Source organism: Saimiri boliviensis, chromosome 6 (assembly GCF_048565385.1).
Source record: "Saimiri boliviensis isolate mSaiBol1 chromosome 6, mSaiBol1.pri, whole genome shotgun sequence".
NCBI lineage: Eukaryota > Metazoa > Chordata > Mammalia > Primates > Cebidae > Saimiri > Saimiri boliviensis.
This window is the reverse complement of record NC_133454.1, coordinates 88,085,718-88,106,128: the sequence shown is the minus strand read 5'-3', so window position 1 is coordinate 88,106,128 and position 20,411 is coordinate 88,085,718. Positions and strand designations below refer to the sequence as shown.

General features: G+C 40.6%; 2 protein-coding genes across 13 annotated transcripts in view; both read left to right on the top strand.

The window, feature by feature from the left end:
* The window catches only part of UEVLD (UEV and lactate/malate dehyrogenase domains), a 65,119-nt gene extending 60,394 nt beyond the window's left edge, over window positions 1–4,725 (top strand). For all 9 annotated transcript variants that reach the window (XM_074401209.1, XM_003919894.4, XM_074401214.1 and 6 more), the window contains one exon: window positions 1,020–4,725. In XM_074401209.1, coding sequence (XP_074257310.1) covers window positions 1,020–1,184 — 165 coding nt within the window. In that variant the 3' untranslated portion in view covers window positions 1,185–4,725. The remainder of the gene's footprint in view (window positions 1–1,019) is intronic.
* A 3,253-nt stretch (window positions 4,726–7,978) lies between these two features.
* The window catches only part of TSG101 (tumor susceptibility 101), a 58,528-nt gene continuing 46,095 nt past the window's right edge, over window positions 7,979–20,411 (top strand). For 2 of the 4 annotated variants that reach the window (XM_074401206.1, XM_074401205.1), the window contains exons 1-3: window positions 7,983–8,145; window positions 14,741–14,825; window positions 19,319–19,384. In XM_074401206.1, the coding sequence (XP_074257307.1) occupies window positions 8,104–8,145; window positions 14,741–14,825; window positions 19,319–19,384 (193 nt within the window). In that variant the 5' untranslated portion in view covers window positions 7,983–8,103. Of the gene's footprint in view, window positions 8,146–14,740; window positions 14,826–19,318; window positions 19,385–20,411 lie in introns of all 4 variants that reach the window. The other 2 variants (XM_003919893.4, XM_010350521.3) reach the window with 2 other exon arrangements.

Sequence of the window (20,411 nt, the reverse complement as noted above, 5' to 3'; positions counted from 1 at the left end):
TGAGACTAAGTCTCGCTCTGTCACCAGGCTGGAGTGCAGTGGCATGATCTTGGCTCACTGCAACCTCTATCTCCTGGGTTCAAGCTATTCTTCTGCCTCAGCCTCCCAAGTAGCTGGGACTATAGGCGCACGCCACCTGCCCAGCTAATTTTTGTATTTTTAGTAGAAACAAGGTTTCACCATGTTGGCCAGGATGATCTTGATCTGCTGACCTCGTGATTCGCCCACCTTGGCCTCCCAAAGTGTTGGGATTACAGGTGTGAGCCACCTCACCTGGCCTTATTGTACATTTCACAATAGCTAGAAGAGGCCCGGTGTCATGGCTCACGCCTGTAATCCCAGCACTTTGGGAAGCCAAGCGGGAGGATCGCTTTAGCTTAGGAGTTCAGGACCAGCTTGATCAATATAGAGAAACCTCATCTCAAAAAAGAAAAGAAAAAATAGCTAGAAGAGACCATTTGGAATGTTTTCAATACAAATAAATGATAAATGTTTGAAGTGATAGATAGCCCAATTACCCTGATTTGATCATTACACATTGTATGCATAATCAAAATATCACATGTGCCCCATAAATACACACCATCATGGTACCAGTAATTTTTTTTTAAGAAGCTATTGTAATTTGACTGTGCCTAGAGACCATCCCATGCCCCTCCCCAGGAAATCCATTCTTAACTATCTTTTTACTTACCCCCTAACCTGCTACCCATATTGCAGGGGGACTAGCTTACTTCTCTACAAAGGGAGTGTCTGATCAAGTTGCTTCCATCTCTCAAAAATTATCTGAAATGATAACTTGAGTTTATAAAATCAGTGAGCAATTAATTGTGAGGTCTGGATTTCTAAAAATAAAATTAAAAATAAAAATAAACCAAAACAAATGAACAAAAAAAATTTTTTAAGGCCAACTTGTATCTCTTTGTCCTAGAACTAAGAAAGCAAGAAAGCATGCATTTTTGTATTACCTTCTTTGCAGTGATTTAGTTCTATTATAATCCCTATTTTTCTCATTTCAGGGATATTATGATATAAACAGTGAAGTGTTTTTAAGTTTGCCTTGCATCCTGGGAACCAGTGGAGTGTCTGAAATCAAAACTATATTGAAAGAAGATAAAATTACTGAGAAACTCCAAAGCAGTGCATCCTCAATCCATGGTCTCCAACAACAGTTAAAACTTTGATTCTCAAATGCAGTTTGAGAGGCTGGACTTCCACCTGAAAGGAAAAGTTATTTAATTTTACCTATATATATATATAGGTTTGAGAATTTCTGTATCCTGCTACTTATCCTTACAAACTGCTTGGTTAAAGTAGAGGGTTTCTTGTTTAGGTTTGTGATTTAAATCTTTAAAGAGTTAGATAAGGAAGGGAAAAATCAATTTTATTTGACATTATTGAGATGTCTATTCTGTTCTTTAAATCTACAGCAGGGGTAAACATTCATCTCCAGTGTGCATCATTTCAGTTCATATATCCCAAACTGAAAGCACAATTCACACTTTGGGACTATTTTATAAGTAATACATCTTTAAAAATAAGTTGACCTTTGACTTTTTTTTTTTTTTTTTTTTTTTTTGGAGACGGAGTTTCGCTCTTGTTACCCAGGCTGGAGTGCAATGGCGCGATCTCGGCTCACCGCAACCTCCGCCTCCTGGGTTCAGGCAATTCTCCTGCCTCAGCCTCCTGAGTAGCTGGGATTACAGGCACACGCCACCATGCCCAGCTAATTTTTAGTATTTTTAGTAGAGACGGGGTTTCACCATGTTGACCAGGATGGTCTCGATCTCTTGACCTCGTGATTCACCCGTCTCGGCCTCCCAAAGTGCTGGGATTACAGGCTTGAGCCACCGCGCCCGGCCGACTTTTATAATAAAAAAAACTTTTATATAAAGTTCAAGGCCCGGTATGTATTTACAAAATCTGTGTCAGGTGTACATCCTGTGGATCACGTGATCCACAGCTTAAGTTACTAATGTTTCTTGTGTAAAATGCTGTTGGTAGTAAGTAAAGCATTGTATTTCCCGTCTTGAAATTCATTAGCTACCAAAAAATGGAAAATAATTTTATATGCACTTTAAAATAGTAAAAGGGGGCCGGATGCAGTAGCTTACACCTGTAATCCCAGCACTTTGGGAAGCTGAGGTGGGTGGATCACCTGAGGTCGAGTTCAAGACCAGCCTGACCAACATGGAGAAACTCCATCTCTACTAAAAATACAAAATTAGCTGTGTGTGGTGGCACATGCCTGTAAAACAGCTACTAGGGAGACTGAGGCAGAATCACTTGAACCCGGAAGGCAGAGGTTGCAGTGAGCCAAGATCATGCCATTGCATCCAGCCTGGGCAACAGCAGCCATTAATGGTTAATAGGCCTGGTCTAGGTACCAGCCCTCATGGTCTATACAATTTGGTATGGAATATATAGTAATAAAATCTCACTATTTTCAAGAGTGAAAATAAATAAATAAATGAAGAATAAAATCATAAAAGGGAAAGTGAATTTTAAAAATATATGCATTAAAAGTATACTTTACTTTCCAGTGGAACTTCCTTTATGAAATTTTCCATAACTTCTTCCTGGAATATATAAGGTCTCCAACATTTCATAAACTAATTGTGATATTAGAACCATAGCCAAATGTGAATTTTTAGTGGAAACAGATTATGAATGAAAGCCAAGCAGCTTACTTAAAGCCATAATGTGAGATTTTCATTAAAAACATTGATCATAATAGAGAGAGGTCAAATGGATTCTCACCATTATTTGTTCTGAGCAAATCCTTTAACCTCTCTTGATGACACAGTTCAGAGTACACACACTTTGGTGATGGATCAAGAGCAATATTTTCTTATGTGAAAGATAGCTCATTATCACTGTCGTGACATACACCTAATAGTAACACTTAACATCAACACTTTGTACATACCAGGCAGTGTGATAAGCACTTCATTATTTTACTGAATCCTCACAACAACCCACCAGAGTAGGGACTATTACCATCATCATTTTATAAAAGGAAATTCAGGTTTAGTGCTGAGAAAGTCCATGGCTATTAAGGGGCACTTATCCATACAACCTCTACTTTTTCTAGGCACTAAAACGGGGGAAATGCTTAACAGCCAAAATAGTTATCAAAAGACCCTAAAGTTGGGATCCTGTGTACCATGAAAGGATTACTTTCATTCTCATGTAAGGCTTGCTTTTTTAAAAAACAAACATAGTTTTTAGGAAGACTGAATCTCTGGATTCTCAGATTTCCTCAGCAAATTGCAGAGGGGGTTATGCACTGAGGTAGTTATTTATTTATTTAGTCATTCAGCTAGTATTTATTAGGAACCTGCTGTACACCAGCCATTAATGGTTAATAGGCCTGGTCTAGGTACGAGCCCTCATGGTCTATACAATTTAGTTTGGAATATATAGTAATAAAATCTCACATAAATGTACAATTACAAGTGTAGTAAGTACTGTGAAGAATTCCAAGGTGCTTTGACAGCATATAGCAAGGCTGGGTGCAGTGTCTCATGCCTGTAATCCTAGCACTTTGGGAGGCCGAGGTGGGAGGACTGCTTGAGCCCAGGAGTTTGAGACCAGCCTGGGTAACATAGTGACACTGTGTCTCTAATAAAAATTTAAAAAATTAGCCAGGTGTGGTCATAAGCACCTGTAGTTTCAGCTACTCAGGAGGCTGAGCCAGGAGGATCGCTTCAGCCCAGAAGTTCAAGATTCCAGTGAGCTATGATACGCCCCTGGACTGCAGTCTAGGCAACAGAGTAAGACCCTGTCTCTAAAAATAAAAAAATAAAGCAAGCATATAATAGGTGAATCCAGATGGAGATAGGAGGGTTTATAAGGGCAGACACATCCTAGGTAAAGAGGAAATTGGTAAACTAATGCTGTTTTAGTGTAATAAGGAATGCTTATAATGATGAACGTTAGTCATAAAGAAACGGTGAAATTATATTCAGTATCCCATGTTTAGGAAAGCAGAAAAGTATTCAATACGCTTGTAAAGAGTCCCCCCAGAGTTAATTGGATAAAAACCTAGGACATTTGAAGAGATAAGCATTTAGTTCTATGTAATTTCAATATACACATACATTATTTCATGTTACCCTAACAGTGTATTGTTACTATCCTTTTGTATGAAATAGGAAAGTAAAACTAAAAACTATTTCTTGTTTCTAGTATTTGATGTCTAATTAGATAATTCCTAATATACTTTTGAACAATAATCTAACCAGAAAATATTGTATAATAAATTACCAAGAACTTATTAATTATAAAAGAAACATGTCAATACAACAAATGCTTATTCAACACTGACTGTTATTCCGAATACTGTGTTAGAATTTGACTATTCAAAGATGAATAATACAGTCTTTGCCCTCTGGATGGCCACAATGTAGAAGTTAATTCTCTGTATCAGATATTTCCTTGAATGTTAACTGTATTAGTAATCATGTTGTAAATTCCAGTCAAGAAGTAATACCACCACCACCACCTTCCTATGATGTTGTGATAATTTGACATTCTAAGTGCTTCTGTTAACTTTCATGTTTTTATTTTTACAAAATCATGCAGAGCTTGTTACAATTTTTAGTGGGCTTGGGATAAAAATGCTTTTTTAATGTAGCAGAAGGTACATTTTTATTTTTCCAATTTACAGTGCTTTCCTTAAGTATTAAGAATAATGAATAAAATAAACTGATTTTAAAATCACCAGGTGATGGTTCATTTATTAAGTGAAACATTCAGATTAAGGAGAAAGATTTTTTTCATATAATTCATACAGCACCCAGGATATTTACTTATTTTGTGTAAAATGAAGAGACTAGATTTTATCAATTGTTTTCAAACTTTTAAGTTATTTTTAGCAAGAAAATTTTTTAAGTTTTTTTGGTTTTGAGCCAGGTTCTATGTTGCCCAGGCTGGACTCGAACTCTTGGACTTAAATAATCCTTCTGCCTCAGCCTTTGGAGTAGCTGGGACTACAGGTGCACCACCAGCTTGTGTTTTCAACTGTGATAATTGGGGATTTAAAATTCTCCATTAATATATGTGAGGATAGAAATCAAAATGCCTATTGAGTGGAAAAAACCTCATCTTTAGTGTTGACATGGCAAGCAACTTTTTTTTTTTTTTTTTTTTTTTGAGATGGAGTCTCACTCTGTCACTAGGCTAGATTGCAGTGGCACAGTCTCAGCTCACTGCAACTTCAGACTCCCTGGTTCAAGGGATTCTGCTGCCTCAGCCTCCTGAGTAGCTGGGATTATAGGCATGGTGCCACCACGCCCAGCTAATTTTTGTATTTTTAGTAAGAGACAGGGTTTTACCATGTTGGCCAGGATGGTCTTTGATCCCCTGACCTCATCTTCTGCCCACCTAGTCCTCCCAAAAGTGCTAGGATTACAGGCGTGAGCCACTGCACCTGGCAAGCAACTTTCAAAAGCATTTCAACTACTATCACCTTCGTATTTAAAAAGTAACTGATTTTGCCTATTTCCAAAACCACAAAAACGTTTTCCCCACACACATTCAATCTACCACGGTTCCAGTGAAATAGGTAAGAAGTTAACACTTTATATCGGGGTACAGTGTTGACCCTGAAAGACTGCAAAAGACTGATTGTAAACATGCAGCAAGAAAGCTTTTTAAACGGGCCGGGCGCGGTGGCTCAAGCCTGTAATCCCAGCACTTTGGGAGGCCGAGGCGGGTGGATCACGAGGTCAAGAGATCGAGACCATCCTGGTCAACATGGTGAAACCCCATCTCTACTAAAAATACAAAAAAATAGCTGGGCATGGTGGCGCTTGCCTGTAATTCCAGCTACTCAGGAGGCTGAGGCAGGAGAATTGCTTGAACCCAGGAGGCGGAGGTTGCGGTGAGCCGAGGTTGCGGTGAGCCGAGATTGCGCCATTGCACTCCAGCCTGGGTAACAAGAGCGAAACTCTGTCTCAAAAAAAGAAAGAAAGCTTTTTAAACAATATATTGCTGGGCACAGTGGCTCACACCTGTAATCCCAGCACTTTGGGAGGCTAACGTGGGAGATACCTGAACCCAGGGGTTCTGAGGCCAGCCTGGGCAACAAAGTGAGGCCTCATCTTTACAAAAAATTTAAAAATTCCCTGGGGATGGTGACTCACACATGTGGTCCCAGCTATACAGGAGGATCACTTGAGCCAGGGAGGTCGAGGCTGCAGTGGGCCATGTTCACGCCACTGCACTGCAATCTCAGCAACAGAATGAGGCCATGTCTCAAAAAATATATAAACAGGCCGGGTGCGGTGGCTCATAGCTGTAATCCCAGCACTTTGGAAGGCTGAGGTAGACGGGTCACCTGAGGTCAGGAGTTCAAGACCAGCATGGCCAACACAGTGAAATCCTGTCTCTACTAAAAATACAAAAAATTAGCTGGCCTTGGTGGTGGGCGCCTGTAATCCCAGCTACCCATGAGGCTGAGGCACGAGAATCGCTTGAACCTAGGAGGCAGAGGTGCAGTGAGCTGAGATCACGCCATTACGCTCCAGGCTGGGCAAGCAAGAGCAAAACTCCACCTCAAACAAACATATATAAAATAAACACACATATATAATTTATTTTTATATTTATAAAATTTATTAAAATATATATTATCTGACATTCCTCCAATTCACAAAGGTACAGTTGCTCTTATTAAAGGGACTCCTGGTTAAACTGTGGCTTTAAGAAGTTTGAAAACCACATTGCTTTCAAATGACATAAAACAGCAAGTAAAATGGAAGAACAGACTGACCTCTAGTTTGGTTTGACTGCAGTTGTATACTTAACTAAGGTGTTATTGAAAAACAGGCGGAGGTTGCAGTGAGCAGAGATGGCGCTGCTGTACTCCAGCCTGGGCAACGGAGTGAGACTCTGTCTCAAAAAAAAAAAGGAAAAGAAAAAGAAAAACCAATACCTATTGGAATAGCCTTTATTTGTGTGTGTTAGCAACAGTTTATAATGATGCTTCTACATGCTTTCAGTTAAGCCCTTCTTGTGAATGTGACCTTTACTTAGATGCCAGATTTGAAGGGAATCAATACCACAGCCTTGTAATCATTAGGGATATACTAAAATCATCCTGTCAAACATCTCATCATCAAACTCAAACTCCTCAACACCTTAAATAACACTGTGCTTACAAAACTGGCGGTGATGTGTAATAATGACTAATTTAAGTCACCATGAAGAATTTTTATGAGAAGTAGAAATTAAATTAAGATGGAAGTACCTACTCTAGCATTGTGCGAGGCAATTAAGATCTGAAGTAAGCCTGCCTTCGAGGGCTTAGATTTTGAAGGTTAACAAGTACACAAATACAGCACCAGGTAGAACACGGCCTGTGTTGTCATTTATGTCTGGGTACAGAGGAGAAATTCTGACTTAGGGAACGGTTTCCTGGAGAAGAAATTACTGTCTGGCATCTTGTGAAACAAAGGCTCTACACTTTACCCTTGCCAACGTAGTATAAAGGACTTTTAAGCTTTAAAAAAAAAAACACTAGATAATCAGAGGAACACTGGTCATCATCTAATGTGAGTGTATCATTTTAGAGTTGGGAAAACCTTATGCCTGAGCTAGAAATACACTAGCCTACCATTATCACAAGGGTAAGTCAGTGGTGGAACAGTTCTCTGCCTGCCAGTGCAGAGTCCTCCCACTTGATGAATCAGTCATTAAAGCTAACTGGCAAGCCCTTCGTGCTTCTTCCCCTCCCGTCACTAGGTTCCTTAAATCGACTCTGAAATACCTGCCAATCTTATCCTGAAACAGAGTTTCGACCCTCAGAACAGTCTTCCCCTCATCTTTGGGACCCGCTTCGTCCGGCTGAATCTCGCATTAGAGAGGCGGGTTGGTTGGAATCACCCCGCCAGGCCTCCCTCAATCCCACACGGTGTACACTCCAGCCCTCAGGACGGCGTCCCGGAAGTGACGTAGAGGAAACGGAAGTGCTGTCGTGGTACCGACTTCCTGTTGTTTGAGGCTGGGTGGGGGTGTGCGCTTGTGTGGGGTGGCTTGGGGCAACCCAGCAGCGGCTGACCCTTTGCCTGCGGGGACTAGAGTCGCGAGGCGGCCGTCATGGCGGTGTCGGAGAGCCAGCTCAAGAAGATGGTGTCCAAGGTAAGGCTGCGACGCGCCCACTGCTCCCTTCCGCGCCCTGCCCAGTCCGTCCCGGCCCAGCCAAGCAAGCCTCCCAGACGGGCCGGAAGCCCGGGTGCGGTCCTTGGCCACCTTCTTGGCCCCCAGCCCCGAGGCGCCTGTCGCCTGGTGCGGGAATCCCCGTACGGAAGCAGGGAGGGTTGGGGGCGGCGACACTCAACAAAGGCGCCGAGCGGAGGCCGCCTGACACCTGCCGCCCACCCGCCCTCCTCTCTTCCACAGAGTTGGGAGCTGTCTGTGGGGCAGTGTAGTTTTTCGTCTTAGTTTTTATAACACAAAGAAGGGGTCATACTTAGTTCTAGATCTGAGGCAGTCCTCTACTAGGGATCCTCCAGTCTTCGCCTTTTCTTGTCGGCCGGCAGGGACTGTGGCCTTTTCAGTTTTGCATGCTCCAGAAAAGTCCAGAGAAGCGAAAATACCAATCCCTTACTTCCCCCGGTGGAATAAATACGATTACCATTTCAGAAATTTGCTAAGAGTAACTACTATTAAGTGTATGCTTCTTATAACTCTTATTTGTTTGCTTTGAGCTTAATTTATGGTCTTCACAGGTCAGGTATAGTGTATTTTTCTTCTATTTTAAAAAAAGCAATTAAGCATTTTGTATTTTAAAGCCATGATTTATTTATATAATACTTCAAACGTGGCACCTCACACCGGAGTGGAATGGCTTTTGTTGTGTTTTGTTGTAATTTGCCAAAACGATGTAAAATGATTGAGAGTTGAGTCTTAACCAGTTCAACGTGTGAGCTTTGGCTAGTTTGTCAAAGCAAGAACGGTAGCAATCAGCGGTTTAAGTGGTTTCAGTTTTTAATAAAACACACCAATATGCATAAAACTTTTTAAAAAACAGACCTTTTCCAGTTAAATCGCCCCCATAGTTCTTGATTGAAGAACAAATAACCTCTAAAGAGAAAGTGACAGTTTTCAAAATAAAGCATACCTTAGTTGTGTAATCATATATTCTAGGCTTCTTGGTTTTGTTTTGATAAACTAGTTATCCTTAGTTATCGAAGAGTGGGAAGCCATAGAAGACTGGAACCCAGGTAAAGATCTATGTTATATCACTTAAGGAAAAAAAAAAAAGTAAATTGTTTTATATAGTGTGTAACTGAATAGCATCTGTTCAATTACTTTTTTTTTTTTTTTTTTTTAAGAGTCTTGTCTTGCTCTGTCACCCAGGCTGGAGTGCAGTGGTGCGATCTTGGCCCACTGCAACCTCCGCCTCCCGGGTTCAAGCTATTCCTCAGCCTCCCAAGTAGCTGGGATTACAGGTGCACTTCACCACGCCCGGCTAATTTTTTTGTATTTTTAGTAGAGACAGGGTTTCACCCTGTTGGCCAGACTGGTCTCGAACTCCTGATCTCAGGCAGTTCGCTCGCGTTGTCCTCCCAAAGTGCTGGGATTACTGGTGTGAGCCACTGTGCCCGGCCACATTGTATCTTTAGTGGAGATGGGGTTTCACCATGTTGGCCAGGCTGGTCTCAAACTCCAGACCTCAGTGATCCACCCACCTCAGCTTCCCAAAGTGCTAGGGTTACAGGCATGAGCCACCACGCCTGGCCTCTATGACATTTTGATCTTTAAATTGATAGCATAGTCATTTTAAGATTTATTCCCTAATGTATGTATATTCATATAAAGAGCAAGAATATTCAAATATGAGCTTATTTTTTTATACTCCTAAGCTTCCCCTAGAGAAACCTGCCATTAAAGACAAAGGCAAGTTTGTGTTCAGAGCTATTTTATACCTCTACCCGCCTCCCCCTCCACCCAACCTCTGATTACTCTAAAAACAAAAACAGATACAGAGAAGAGGTGGGAGAGGGCATCCTGTCTGTCTGTTGGTCCTTGGCTTAATATCTGAAAAACTGAGACTCCTGTATGTGATTATGATGGTTCTGAGCATCCTATGAATTTTCTGTCCAACCTATGAATTTTAGACAGGTAAGAATAGAAAGTAAAGTAATAGAAGCAGTTGTGGGGCTCCTTCCTTCTAAAGAAGGGCTTGAAATGTTTTCCTTTCAGCTGGTGTGGTCTGTACACATGGCTAGGGTGAAGGTCATTGTTTTCTGATTTATCTGATTGTTACCATGTTTATCTGATTGTAGACTCTCACCCATCATGGTACTCTGGCCACCTGCCTTATGTTTTTTAATATATATATTATAGAAGATCTTTTTTTCCTTTGTACATTATCTTAGCTCCCAACTTAAACATAATTTACTTTTTTTTTTTTTTTTTTTTAAGATGTAGTCTCTCTCTGTTGCCCAGGCTGTAGTGCAGTGGCACAATATTGGCTCACTGCAACCTCCACCTCCCAGGTTCAAGCAATTCTCCTGCCTCAGCCTCCCGAGTACTGGGACTACAGGCTAGTGTCACCTGGCTGATATTTTGTATTTTTAGTAGAGACAGGGTTTCACGTGTTAGCCAGGATAGTCTTCTGACCTCGTGATCCGCCCACCTTGGCCTCCCAAAGTGTTGGGATTACAAGCGTGAACCACCTCACTCTTAAACATAACTTTCATCACCCTTCTGTATTATTATTTTTGCAATTAACGGAGATATATTTATACTAAATTAGTCCTTGCTTTACAGAAATAACTTTCCACTTTAGATATTTCATGCATACAGCCACTTACATTTTTACATAGTTTATAGCATTTCTAAAGCTGCAATCACTGCTAAATGAGTAGAAGAAAACTGTGAGCGTGGTGTGGTGGCTCATGCCTGTAATTCCAATACTTTGGGAAGTAGAGGTAGGAGGATCCCTTGAGGCCTAGATCAGCCTGTGCAACATAGCTAGACTCTGTCTCTACCAAAGATTTAAGAATCAGCCAGACTTGGTGGCATGCACCTGTAGTCTTAGCTAATTGGGAAGCAGAAGCAGCAGGATCACTTAAGCCCAGGAGCTTAAGGTTACAGTGAGCTATGAGAGAGTGAGATCCTGTCAAAAAATTAAAAAAATGTAAACAGTAATAGAATTGGACAGGTGCAGTAGCTCATGCCTGTAATCCCAGCACTGTGGGAGGCTGAGGCGAGCAGATCACTTGAGGTCAGGAGTTTGAGACCAGACCGGCCAACAGGTGAAACCCCATCTCTGCTAAAAATACAAAATTAGCCAGACGTGGTGGCGCTCACCTATAATCCCAGCTACTCAAGAGGCTTAGGAAGGAGAATTGCCTCAACCTGGGAGGCAGAGGTTGCAGTGAGCCAAGATCATGCCACTGCACTCCAGCCTGGGTGACAGTGAGACTCCATCTCAAAGTAATAATAAAAAATAACAAAATAAAGGTTGCTATATCCCTCATAAGGTTTTAGGTTCTAGGGATACAACAGTGAACAATTGGACAATATGCTTCTGGAATTTAAATTCTTAAAGCAATAAACAACTCAATACCTTAAGTAGTATGTTGGAAAGTGATAGATGCTTTAGAGAAAATAAAGCAGGAAAGAGAAACAGGGAGTGCTAGGGTCTGGAATTGGGATGAGTCCGTTTTATATATGATAGTAAAGGGAGGTCTTTCTGAAAAAAGCTATTTGAGCTCACCTGAGAGAGGTAGGAAACTGTGTGCTTGACACAGGGCTCACACCTCTGAGCCCCAAGCATTTTGGAAGACTGAAGCTAGAGGATCGTATTGAAGCCAGGAGTTCCAGACCAGCCTGGGCAACATAGTATGATCTTGTCTCATCTCTACTAAAAATATAAAAAAAAATTAGCTAAGCTTGGTATGTACCTCTAATCCCAGCTACTTGGGAGGCTGATATGGGAGGATTACTTGAGCCTAGGAGTTTGAGGTTGCAGTGAGCTGTGATCACACCACTGTACTCCAGCCTGGGTGACAGAGCGAGATCCTGACTCAAAAAGAAAACCAACATGGAATAATTTGGGTTAAGAACATTTCAGAAATAAGGAAAAACAAGTGCAAAGGCTCTGAGACAGAAGTTTGTCCTGCATGATAGAGGAACCACAAAGGAGGGCAGGGTGGTTAGACTGGAGTGAGCAAGGGAGGAAGTGGTGGTATGGGTCTAGACATAGAGCATCAGTGGTATAGGAGATTTAGAGGGCCTTGTAGGCCATTGTAAGGACCTTGGCATTTACTTGAAGTATGATGAAAAGCCATTGCTCTGTTTCAGCTGTTAACATTACTCTAGCTTCTGTGTTGAGACTAGACTGCAGGGGGTTAAGGATGGAGGCAGAGACACCATAAAGAGGCTGTTGGAGTAATCTAGGTGAGAGGTGCTGGTGGCTTAGACCAGGACTGTAGCTGTGGAGATTCCAGATATATTTTGAAGGTAAAGCTAGCAGGATATTTTGACAGATTTCCTGTGGACGTGAAGAAAAGAGAGGGCATCAAGGGTAATGTCAAAGTTTTTGTCCTGAGCACCTGGAAGGACACACACGCACACACACACACATACATACATACATACATATGGAAGACATTGGGGAAGTAAATTTGGGGGGAAGATAAGGAGTTCAGTTTTGATCATGTTCCAATTTGACATTGATTAGGTATTCAAGGGGAAATGTTAAATTGTTAATTGTATACATGTTTTCTGGAGTTCAGAGAAGAGGCTAAGATTGGAAAATTTTAATTTGAGGGTTTTCAACATACAAATTATATTTTCAACCACGAGGATAAAGGAATGAGTTTAGATAGAGAAGAGGACCAAGGATTGAGCCTGCACTCAATATAATTGGTTAGAATAAGAGAACAAACCAGGAAAGAGGCTGAGAAGACACAGACACAGTGCAGGAGAACAGTTGATGTCCTAGAAATCAAATGAAGAACATATTTTAACAGGAAGGGGGCTGGGCATGGTGGCTAATGCCTGTAACACCAACACTTTGGAAGGCTGAGGTGAGAGGATCACTTGAGCCCAGGAGTTTGAGACCATCCTGGGTGGGCTACATAGTGAGATCTCATTTCTATGAAAAATCTAAAAGTTAGCCCGGTGTGATGGCACATGCCTGTAGTCCCAACTACTCGGGAGGCTGTGGTGGGAGTATCACTTGAACCCAGGATGTTGAGGCTGAAGTGAGCCATGATAGCACTACTGCACTCTATCCTGTGCAACAGAGTGAAACCCTATCTCAAAAAAAAAAAAAAAAAAGAAGGAATCATTTTGGTCAAATGTTGCTGAATCAGCTTGGTCAAATACTGCTAATAGATGAAGAAAAATGAAGATAGAATCAGTCATTGCATATCATGTGGCAATTATGGTGACCTTAATGAACAAGTTTAATGACGTGCTGAGTTTAGAAGCCTAATTGGAGTGGATTTGAAGAGACCAGGTCTCTAGACATTGAGCATCAGTGGTTGCTAGCATCACAGAGATACTCAGCTATATTGTGCTCCATGATAAAAAACATTATCCTCTATGAAGTGATCTTAGAGAGAAAGAAGAGGAAAAAAAATTAAAGGAAATTTTTTCATCATGAAGATAATAACCTCTAGATCCAATTAAATCACGGAAACATTTATACTAAAGTGATACAGTTAACAAATTCCATACCTCTATAGGACAAATGAACAGATTTCTTTAACAAATAAATTCTAAGGAGCAAAAATAGAGATGTGCCCGTCAGTTAAGTATTTGTATTTGTAGCTGAACAGTAGATAAATGTGCAGTAAGAAGTGGACCATAGATGCTTGTAAATCCCAACACTTTGTGAGGCTGAGGCAAGAGGATTGCTTGAGGCCAGGAGTTGGAGACCAGCCTGGGCAACATAGCAAGACCCTGTCTTTACAAAAATAAAAATAAATTAGCTGGGCATGATGGCATACGCCTTTAATTCTATGTACTTGGGAGGCTGAGGCAATAGGATCACTTGAGCCCAGGAGTTTGAGGTTGCAGTGAGCTATCATTGTGCCACTGTACTTCAGCCTGGGTGACAGAGCGAGACCTTGTCTCCAAAAAAATAAATAAAAGGAGTGAAATACAGATAAATGCTATAACATGGTTAATCTTGAAAACCTACTAAGTGAAAGAATTTAGTCATGAAAGATCACATATTGTATGAATAAGCAAATTTATAGGGACAGAAAGTAAATCCTTGGTTGTCCAGGATGAAGGCTGGGGACAAGTAAAATTGGGGGGTGATTGCTAAAGGGTATGAATTTCTGTTTAGGGATGGTGAAAATGTTCTCAAATTGATAATGGTGGTGGTTGCACGACTCTGAATGTACTAAAAACCATTGAACTATGTACCCTTTAAATGTGTGAATTATATCTTTAAAAAGCCATAAATGATGAGTTAAAAAATATAAATTAAAAGGGACTTAAGAGACATTTTAACAAATGCAGTGTATGGACTTTATTTGGATCCTGATTCAAACTGAAAACATAAAAAAACATGACTTGAGACTATAGATATTTACTGATATTAAGGGAATAGTGATTATTTTAGTGAGATAGTAGCATTGTGGGCTTTTTAGGTTCTTTCAGGCTGTCCTTAATGATTAGTGGAAAAGGTTTTAAGAAAATTCATCTAGCAGTAAAATATATGCATTGGTTTTAAACTAAATTCTTATGCAATTTTGCTTTTCAGTACAAATACAGAGACCTAACTGTACGTGAAACTGTCAATGTTATTACTCTATACAAAGATCTCAAACCTGTTTTGGATTCATATGGTGAGTTTATGCAATAAAAATAGCAATTCCTATACTTGGAGTTTACTCTCTTTGTTAATGATTGTAATTTTTTCCGTTTTCTTTTGAGGCTTGTGCGTTTTTCAGTTGTAGGATTGCACCACCACTTAATAAAACTGTTGGAGGATAGCAAATTATAAGATCTAATAAAAACATTTTGGCCGGGCGTGGTGGCTAACGCCGGTAATCCTAGCACTTTGGGAGGCCGAGGCAGGCGGATCACCTGAGGTCAGGAGTTCGAGACCAGCCTGACTAACATCGTGAAACCCCGTCTGTACTAGAAATACAAAAATTAGCCGGGCGTAGTGGCACATACCTGTAATCCCAGCTACTTGGGAGGCTGAGGCAGGAGAATCCCTTGAACCCAGGAGGTGGAGGTTGCAGTGAGCTGAAATCATGTCACCGCACTCCAGCCTGGGCGACACAGGGAGACCCTCTTTCAAAAAAAAAAAAAAAAAGTTTTATATTTCTTTAGTTTTAGTTTTTTAAGTTAAAAAGAAATACTTGGCCAGGCGTGGTGGCTCACGCCTGTAATCCCGCACTTTGGGAGGCCGAAGTGGGTGGATCACAAGGTCAGGAGTTCACGACCAGTCTGGCCAACGTGGTAAAACCCTGTTTCTACTGAAAATACAAAAATTAGCCAGGTGTGGTGGCGGGCACCTGTAATCCCAGCTACTTGGGAGGCTGAGGCAGGAGAATTGCTTGACTCCGGGCGGCAGAGATTGCAGTGAGCCAAGATTGTGCCACTGCACTCCAGCCTGGGTGACAGGTAAGACTCTGTCTCAGAAAGAACAAAACAAAAAAACTCTAGGTGGACGCATGGCTCATTCCTATAATTCTAGCACTCTGGGAGGCTGAGGCGGGTGGACCACTGAGCCCAGCAGGTTAAGACCAGCCTGGGCAATATACTGAAACCTCCTCTCAACAAAAAAAATTTAAAAAGTTAGCCTTGTGCGTCTGTAGTCCCAGCTACCCAAGAGGCTGAGGTGAGAGGATTACTTGAGCTCAGGAGGCAGAGGTTGCAGTGAGCCGGGATTAGGCAACTACACTCCAGCCTGGGCAACAGAGGAAAACCCTGTCTCAAAAAAAAAAAAAAAACCTCTGACATAGAACTATGCTGATTTAGACCTAGGAGGGGATCTTAAAGTTGAGTCCATTTCTCAAGGTGTTGTCTATAGACCCTGAGTTGTTCTGGGGGCAGAGGCAGAATTCTGTAGTTAAGTTTGAGCAACTTATGGATTAAACAAAATTGAGTTTCATTACATGAAGATTTCTTGGAGCCTTTAATATGCTAATGTGTTGTATATCACCAACACGAGAGAGAATGTATTGTGTAATACATTCTAAAGTTATTTAACTGCTGAAACTCCTTGCCCCCATAGTGTCTCTTTATAATTTCAGGAACACATTTTACAAAACTATACTCTGGACTGTCCACTGTCCCTTTCTTTTATAGATGAGTAAAATGTTATTTAATGTGGTCTTTAATTCAATAGAGACCCTTAGCTCTGAAGGCAAGGAACTGAATTTTGTAGCTGAGACTTTGTAAATTTTACTCCCTTCCAAGGCTTTGAAACATTAGGAACCTGGTGAAGACAGGTGGGAAACAGCAGAGAGGCAATCAGTTCTGCATTTCCTAAACAATACAGACATGAACCCAAAGTCCTCTTCCAAACCTAGGGCACTATTCCTTCTCATCTCAGCCTCCCCTATTTCTGTCCACACATTACCAAAATTAAAGTTAGTTTTTAAATGGCTTCAGTGGGGAGAAAAATGGCTGGAGCTAAAAGTTTATAGTTTTTACTTCATATAAAAGAGTAAACACATTGATCAAAACTGACAAAGACTCCATTATCAAATCTTGTATAGTTTCATATGGCTGGACAAAGTATATACCATTGTTACCAAAATTCTTTTAGAGTAAACAAAGCCCCAAATTTATATAAGATGGTTTTCTTTTTTAAAATATACAAAATCAGAATACATTGCAGTATAGTTCACATTTGTCAACAGTAAGGAGAAGAACAAAGGGCAACAGTGTACAGTCATGCATTTTGTAGTGATAGAGATGTGGCCTGAGAAATGCATCATTAGACGATTTCATCATTGAGTACACTGACACAAACCTAGATGATAAATCCTACTACACACCTAGGTTATATGGCATAGCCTGTTGCTCCTAGGCTACAACCTATACCAGATGTTACTGTACTGCATACCATAGGCAGTTGTAACACAATGGTATTTATGTATCTAAACATAGAAAAGTTACAGTAAAAATACAGTTTTATAATTGTATAGGACCAGTGTCTTATATGCAGTCCATTCTTGACCCAAACATTACACAGTAGATGGCTATAGTTCTATGCTTTTGTACTGCACATTACAGCCTTTCCCCTATGTGATACAGTGTTAATTCCAAATCATTGTTAATAGCTGTCTAGGTCATACAAACTATGTGCCATTTTAATTATAGACATAAATTATAAATAGAAAAATGTGTATGGTATGAGAAATACAGATTAAAAGAAAATGTCTATATTTGGCTATGAACTTTTCCTTTTTTTAGTTTTTATACTGGCTAAGAAGGCTGAGCCCAGGAGTTCAAGTCCAGCCTAGACAACTTGGTGAGACCCGTTCTCCAAAAAACAAAAAAAAAGCTGGACATGGTAGTGCCCGCCTGTAGTCCCAGCTACTTGGAAGGTTGACGTAGGAGGATTGCTTGAGCCTAGAGTTTGACGCTAGCCTGCACAACATAGGAAGACCCTGTCTCTAATAAAACAATAATAAATAACTATGAATGACTAGGGATAAATGAGGATCTCTAAAATATAATGACATTAGATTAACATTTAGTATGATATTGTTTGATAGTGATTTTTAAATAGGTTTCTAATCATGTTAGTTAGAGACCAAGAGCTCATATTTACTGGGACTCTAGCATTCTGGTCCAATGCTTTTTCCAAGCATTACAATTGTGAGCCACATAACAATGTTTCAGTGAGTGACAGACCACATACATGATGGAGATTCCATAAGATTTTAATAGTGCTGAAAAACTTTTTGTTGCTTAGTGACATCTTAGCCATGATAACGTTGTAGCACAATGTATTACCTTTTTGTTTTGTTTTGTTTGTGGGGGACAGAGTTTTGCTGTGTCGCCGCCAGGCTGGAGTGCAGTGACACCATCTCAGCTCACTACAACTTCTGTCATCCAGGTTCAAGTGATTCTTCTGCCTCAGCTTCCCGAGTAGCTCGGACTACAGGCATGCACCACCACACTCGGCTAATTTTTTTGCGTGTTTTTAGTAGAGACGGGGTTTTACCATTTTGGCCAGGATGGTTTCAGTCTGTTGAACTCATGATCTGCCTACCTCAGCTTCCCAAAGTGCTGGGATTACAGGTGTAAGCCACTGCACCCGGCCTACATTACCTTTTCTATGTAAAGACACATAGGCTGGGTGCAGTGGCTAATGCCTGTAATCTCAGCACTTTGGGGGGGCCAAGGCAGGCAGATCATGAGGTCAGGAGATTGAGACCATCCTGGCCATGGTGAAATCCCGTCTCTACTAAAATACAAAAAATTAGCTGGACCTGGTGGCGCACGCCTATAGTCCCAGCTACTCAGGAGGCTGAGGCAGGGAATCACTTAAACCTGGGAGATGGAGGTTGCAATGAGCCAAGATCACACGACTACACTCCAGCCTGGCGACAGAGCAAGACTCCATCTCAAAAAAAGAAAAAATTACATAAATATTTACCATTGTGTTACAGTAGTCTACATCTTCAATATAGTAACATGCAGTACAGATTTGTAGCCTAGGAACAGTAGACTATACCATATGACCTAGACTTGTAATAGGCTAAATACCATCTAGGTTTGCATAAGTATACTTTATGTGATGTTTGCCGAGTAACAAAATTGCCTAATGATGCATTTCTCAGACATATCCCTATTGTTAAGTGACACATGACTGTAATTCAAAGCATCTTATCTTTGCTCATTCAAAAGCTGATCATTTGGCTCTCTTAGTGGCACATGGCTGTAATCCCAGTACTGTCAGGCAGGCAGATCACTAAGTCAAGAGTTCAAGACCAGCTTGACCAACATGGTGAAATCCCGTCTCTACTAAAGATACAAAAATTAGCCGGGTGTGGTGGTGCACACCTGTAATCCCGGCTTCTCAGGAGGCTGAGTCAGGAGAATTGCTTGAACCCGGGAGGCGGAGGTTGCAGTGAGCCGAGATTATGCCATTGCACTCCAGGCGACAGGGCGAGACTCTGTGCCCTCCCCCCCAAAAAAAGCTGATCAATCACATTGAGTGAATTAACAAAAAATTCTTAGTTATGGAACAGGCTACATTGACAAGTTAGCCCCTTTTAAGGATAAAAATGCATTTTAACCAGTTATTCTGAAAGAATAACTTATGGGAGTATATCTGAAAAAAATGCTCATCATTGTTCTTTCCTTTCAGTTTTTAACGATGGCAGTTCCCGGGAACTAATGAACCTCACTGGAACAATTCCTGTGCCTTATAGAGGTAAGTGTCTTATGTTATTAGGTTTCCAGCATAGATGAATTTTGAATACATAATAAATACATTGCCAAAGAGTTATAAGTAAGTTAAATCTACTTTCTCATGGCTTTCATACTGACAGGAATTTTAACTTCTATTTAAATTGAATTTTATTTGGCAGCCACACCTAACATTTTCAGCTTTTCAAACTTTACCAAGATATATATATATATATGAAGAAATAAGTGCCTAAGTTTACCTGAGGAATTTAATGTTTCACAGAATCAAATAATCTTAGAACTAGAAAGGGATCTTACTTGTCTCCTAGTTCAGCCTCCCACACCATTCAAACTTCTCTGACAATGGGAAGCTAAGATACAGACTTCAAAGTCAGGACGAAGTTATGTTTGAGTTCTTGCTCAAACATAACTACAGGGACTGTAGCATTCTTGTCCATTTTTCCAAGTTTTACAATCATGAGCCACATAACAATGTTTCAGTCAGTGACCACATATATGATGGAGATTCCATAAGATTTTAACAGTGCTGAAAAACTTCTTATTGCTTAGTGACGTCTTAGCCATAGTAACTGTAGCACAATACATTACCTTTTCTTTTGTTGTTGTTGTTGTTTGGAGGGGACAGAATCTTGCTGTGTCGCCAATCTTAGCAGTTTTGTGACATGTTCTAGGTGGACATCTATGAAATTTGGGTAATGCTACCTAACTTGGGGAAAATTAGCATTTATTAGATAATGGATGTAAAGGACTTGGCACAGAGCCTGGAATATAATAAGCAGACAGATAAAAGTAGCTATTATTTATGATTGTGATGTTGGTGATAATGCTAATGATAGATAATTAATTTGTTAGCCAGTCCTTCACCCTCTGCTGAAATACTTAGTGGTAAGGAAGCATTTAGCCTCATGAGAGACCATTTTGTTTTTGGACAGCTCTGTTTGTTAATTATTCCTTGTAACTAGTTAAGACTTATGTCCTTTACGCATTGCTTTCACATATTACCTGCATAAGGCAATAACGAGAGGAGCTAT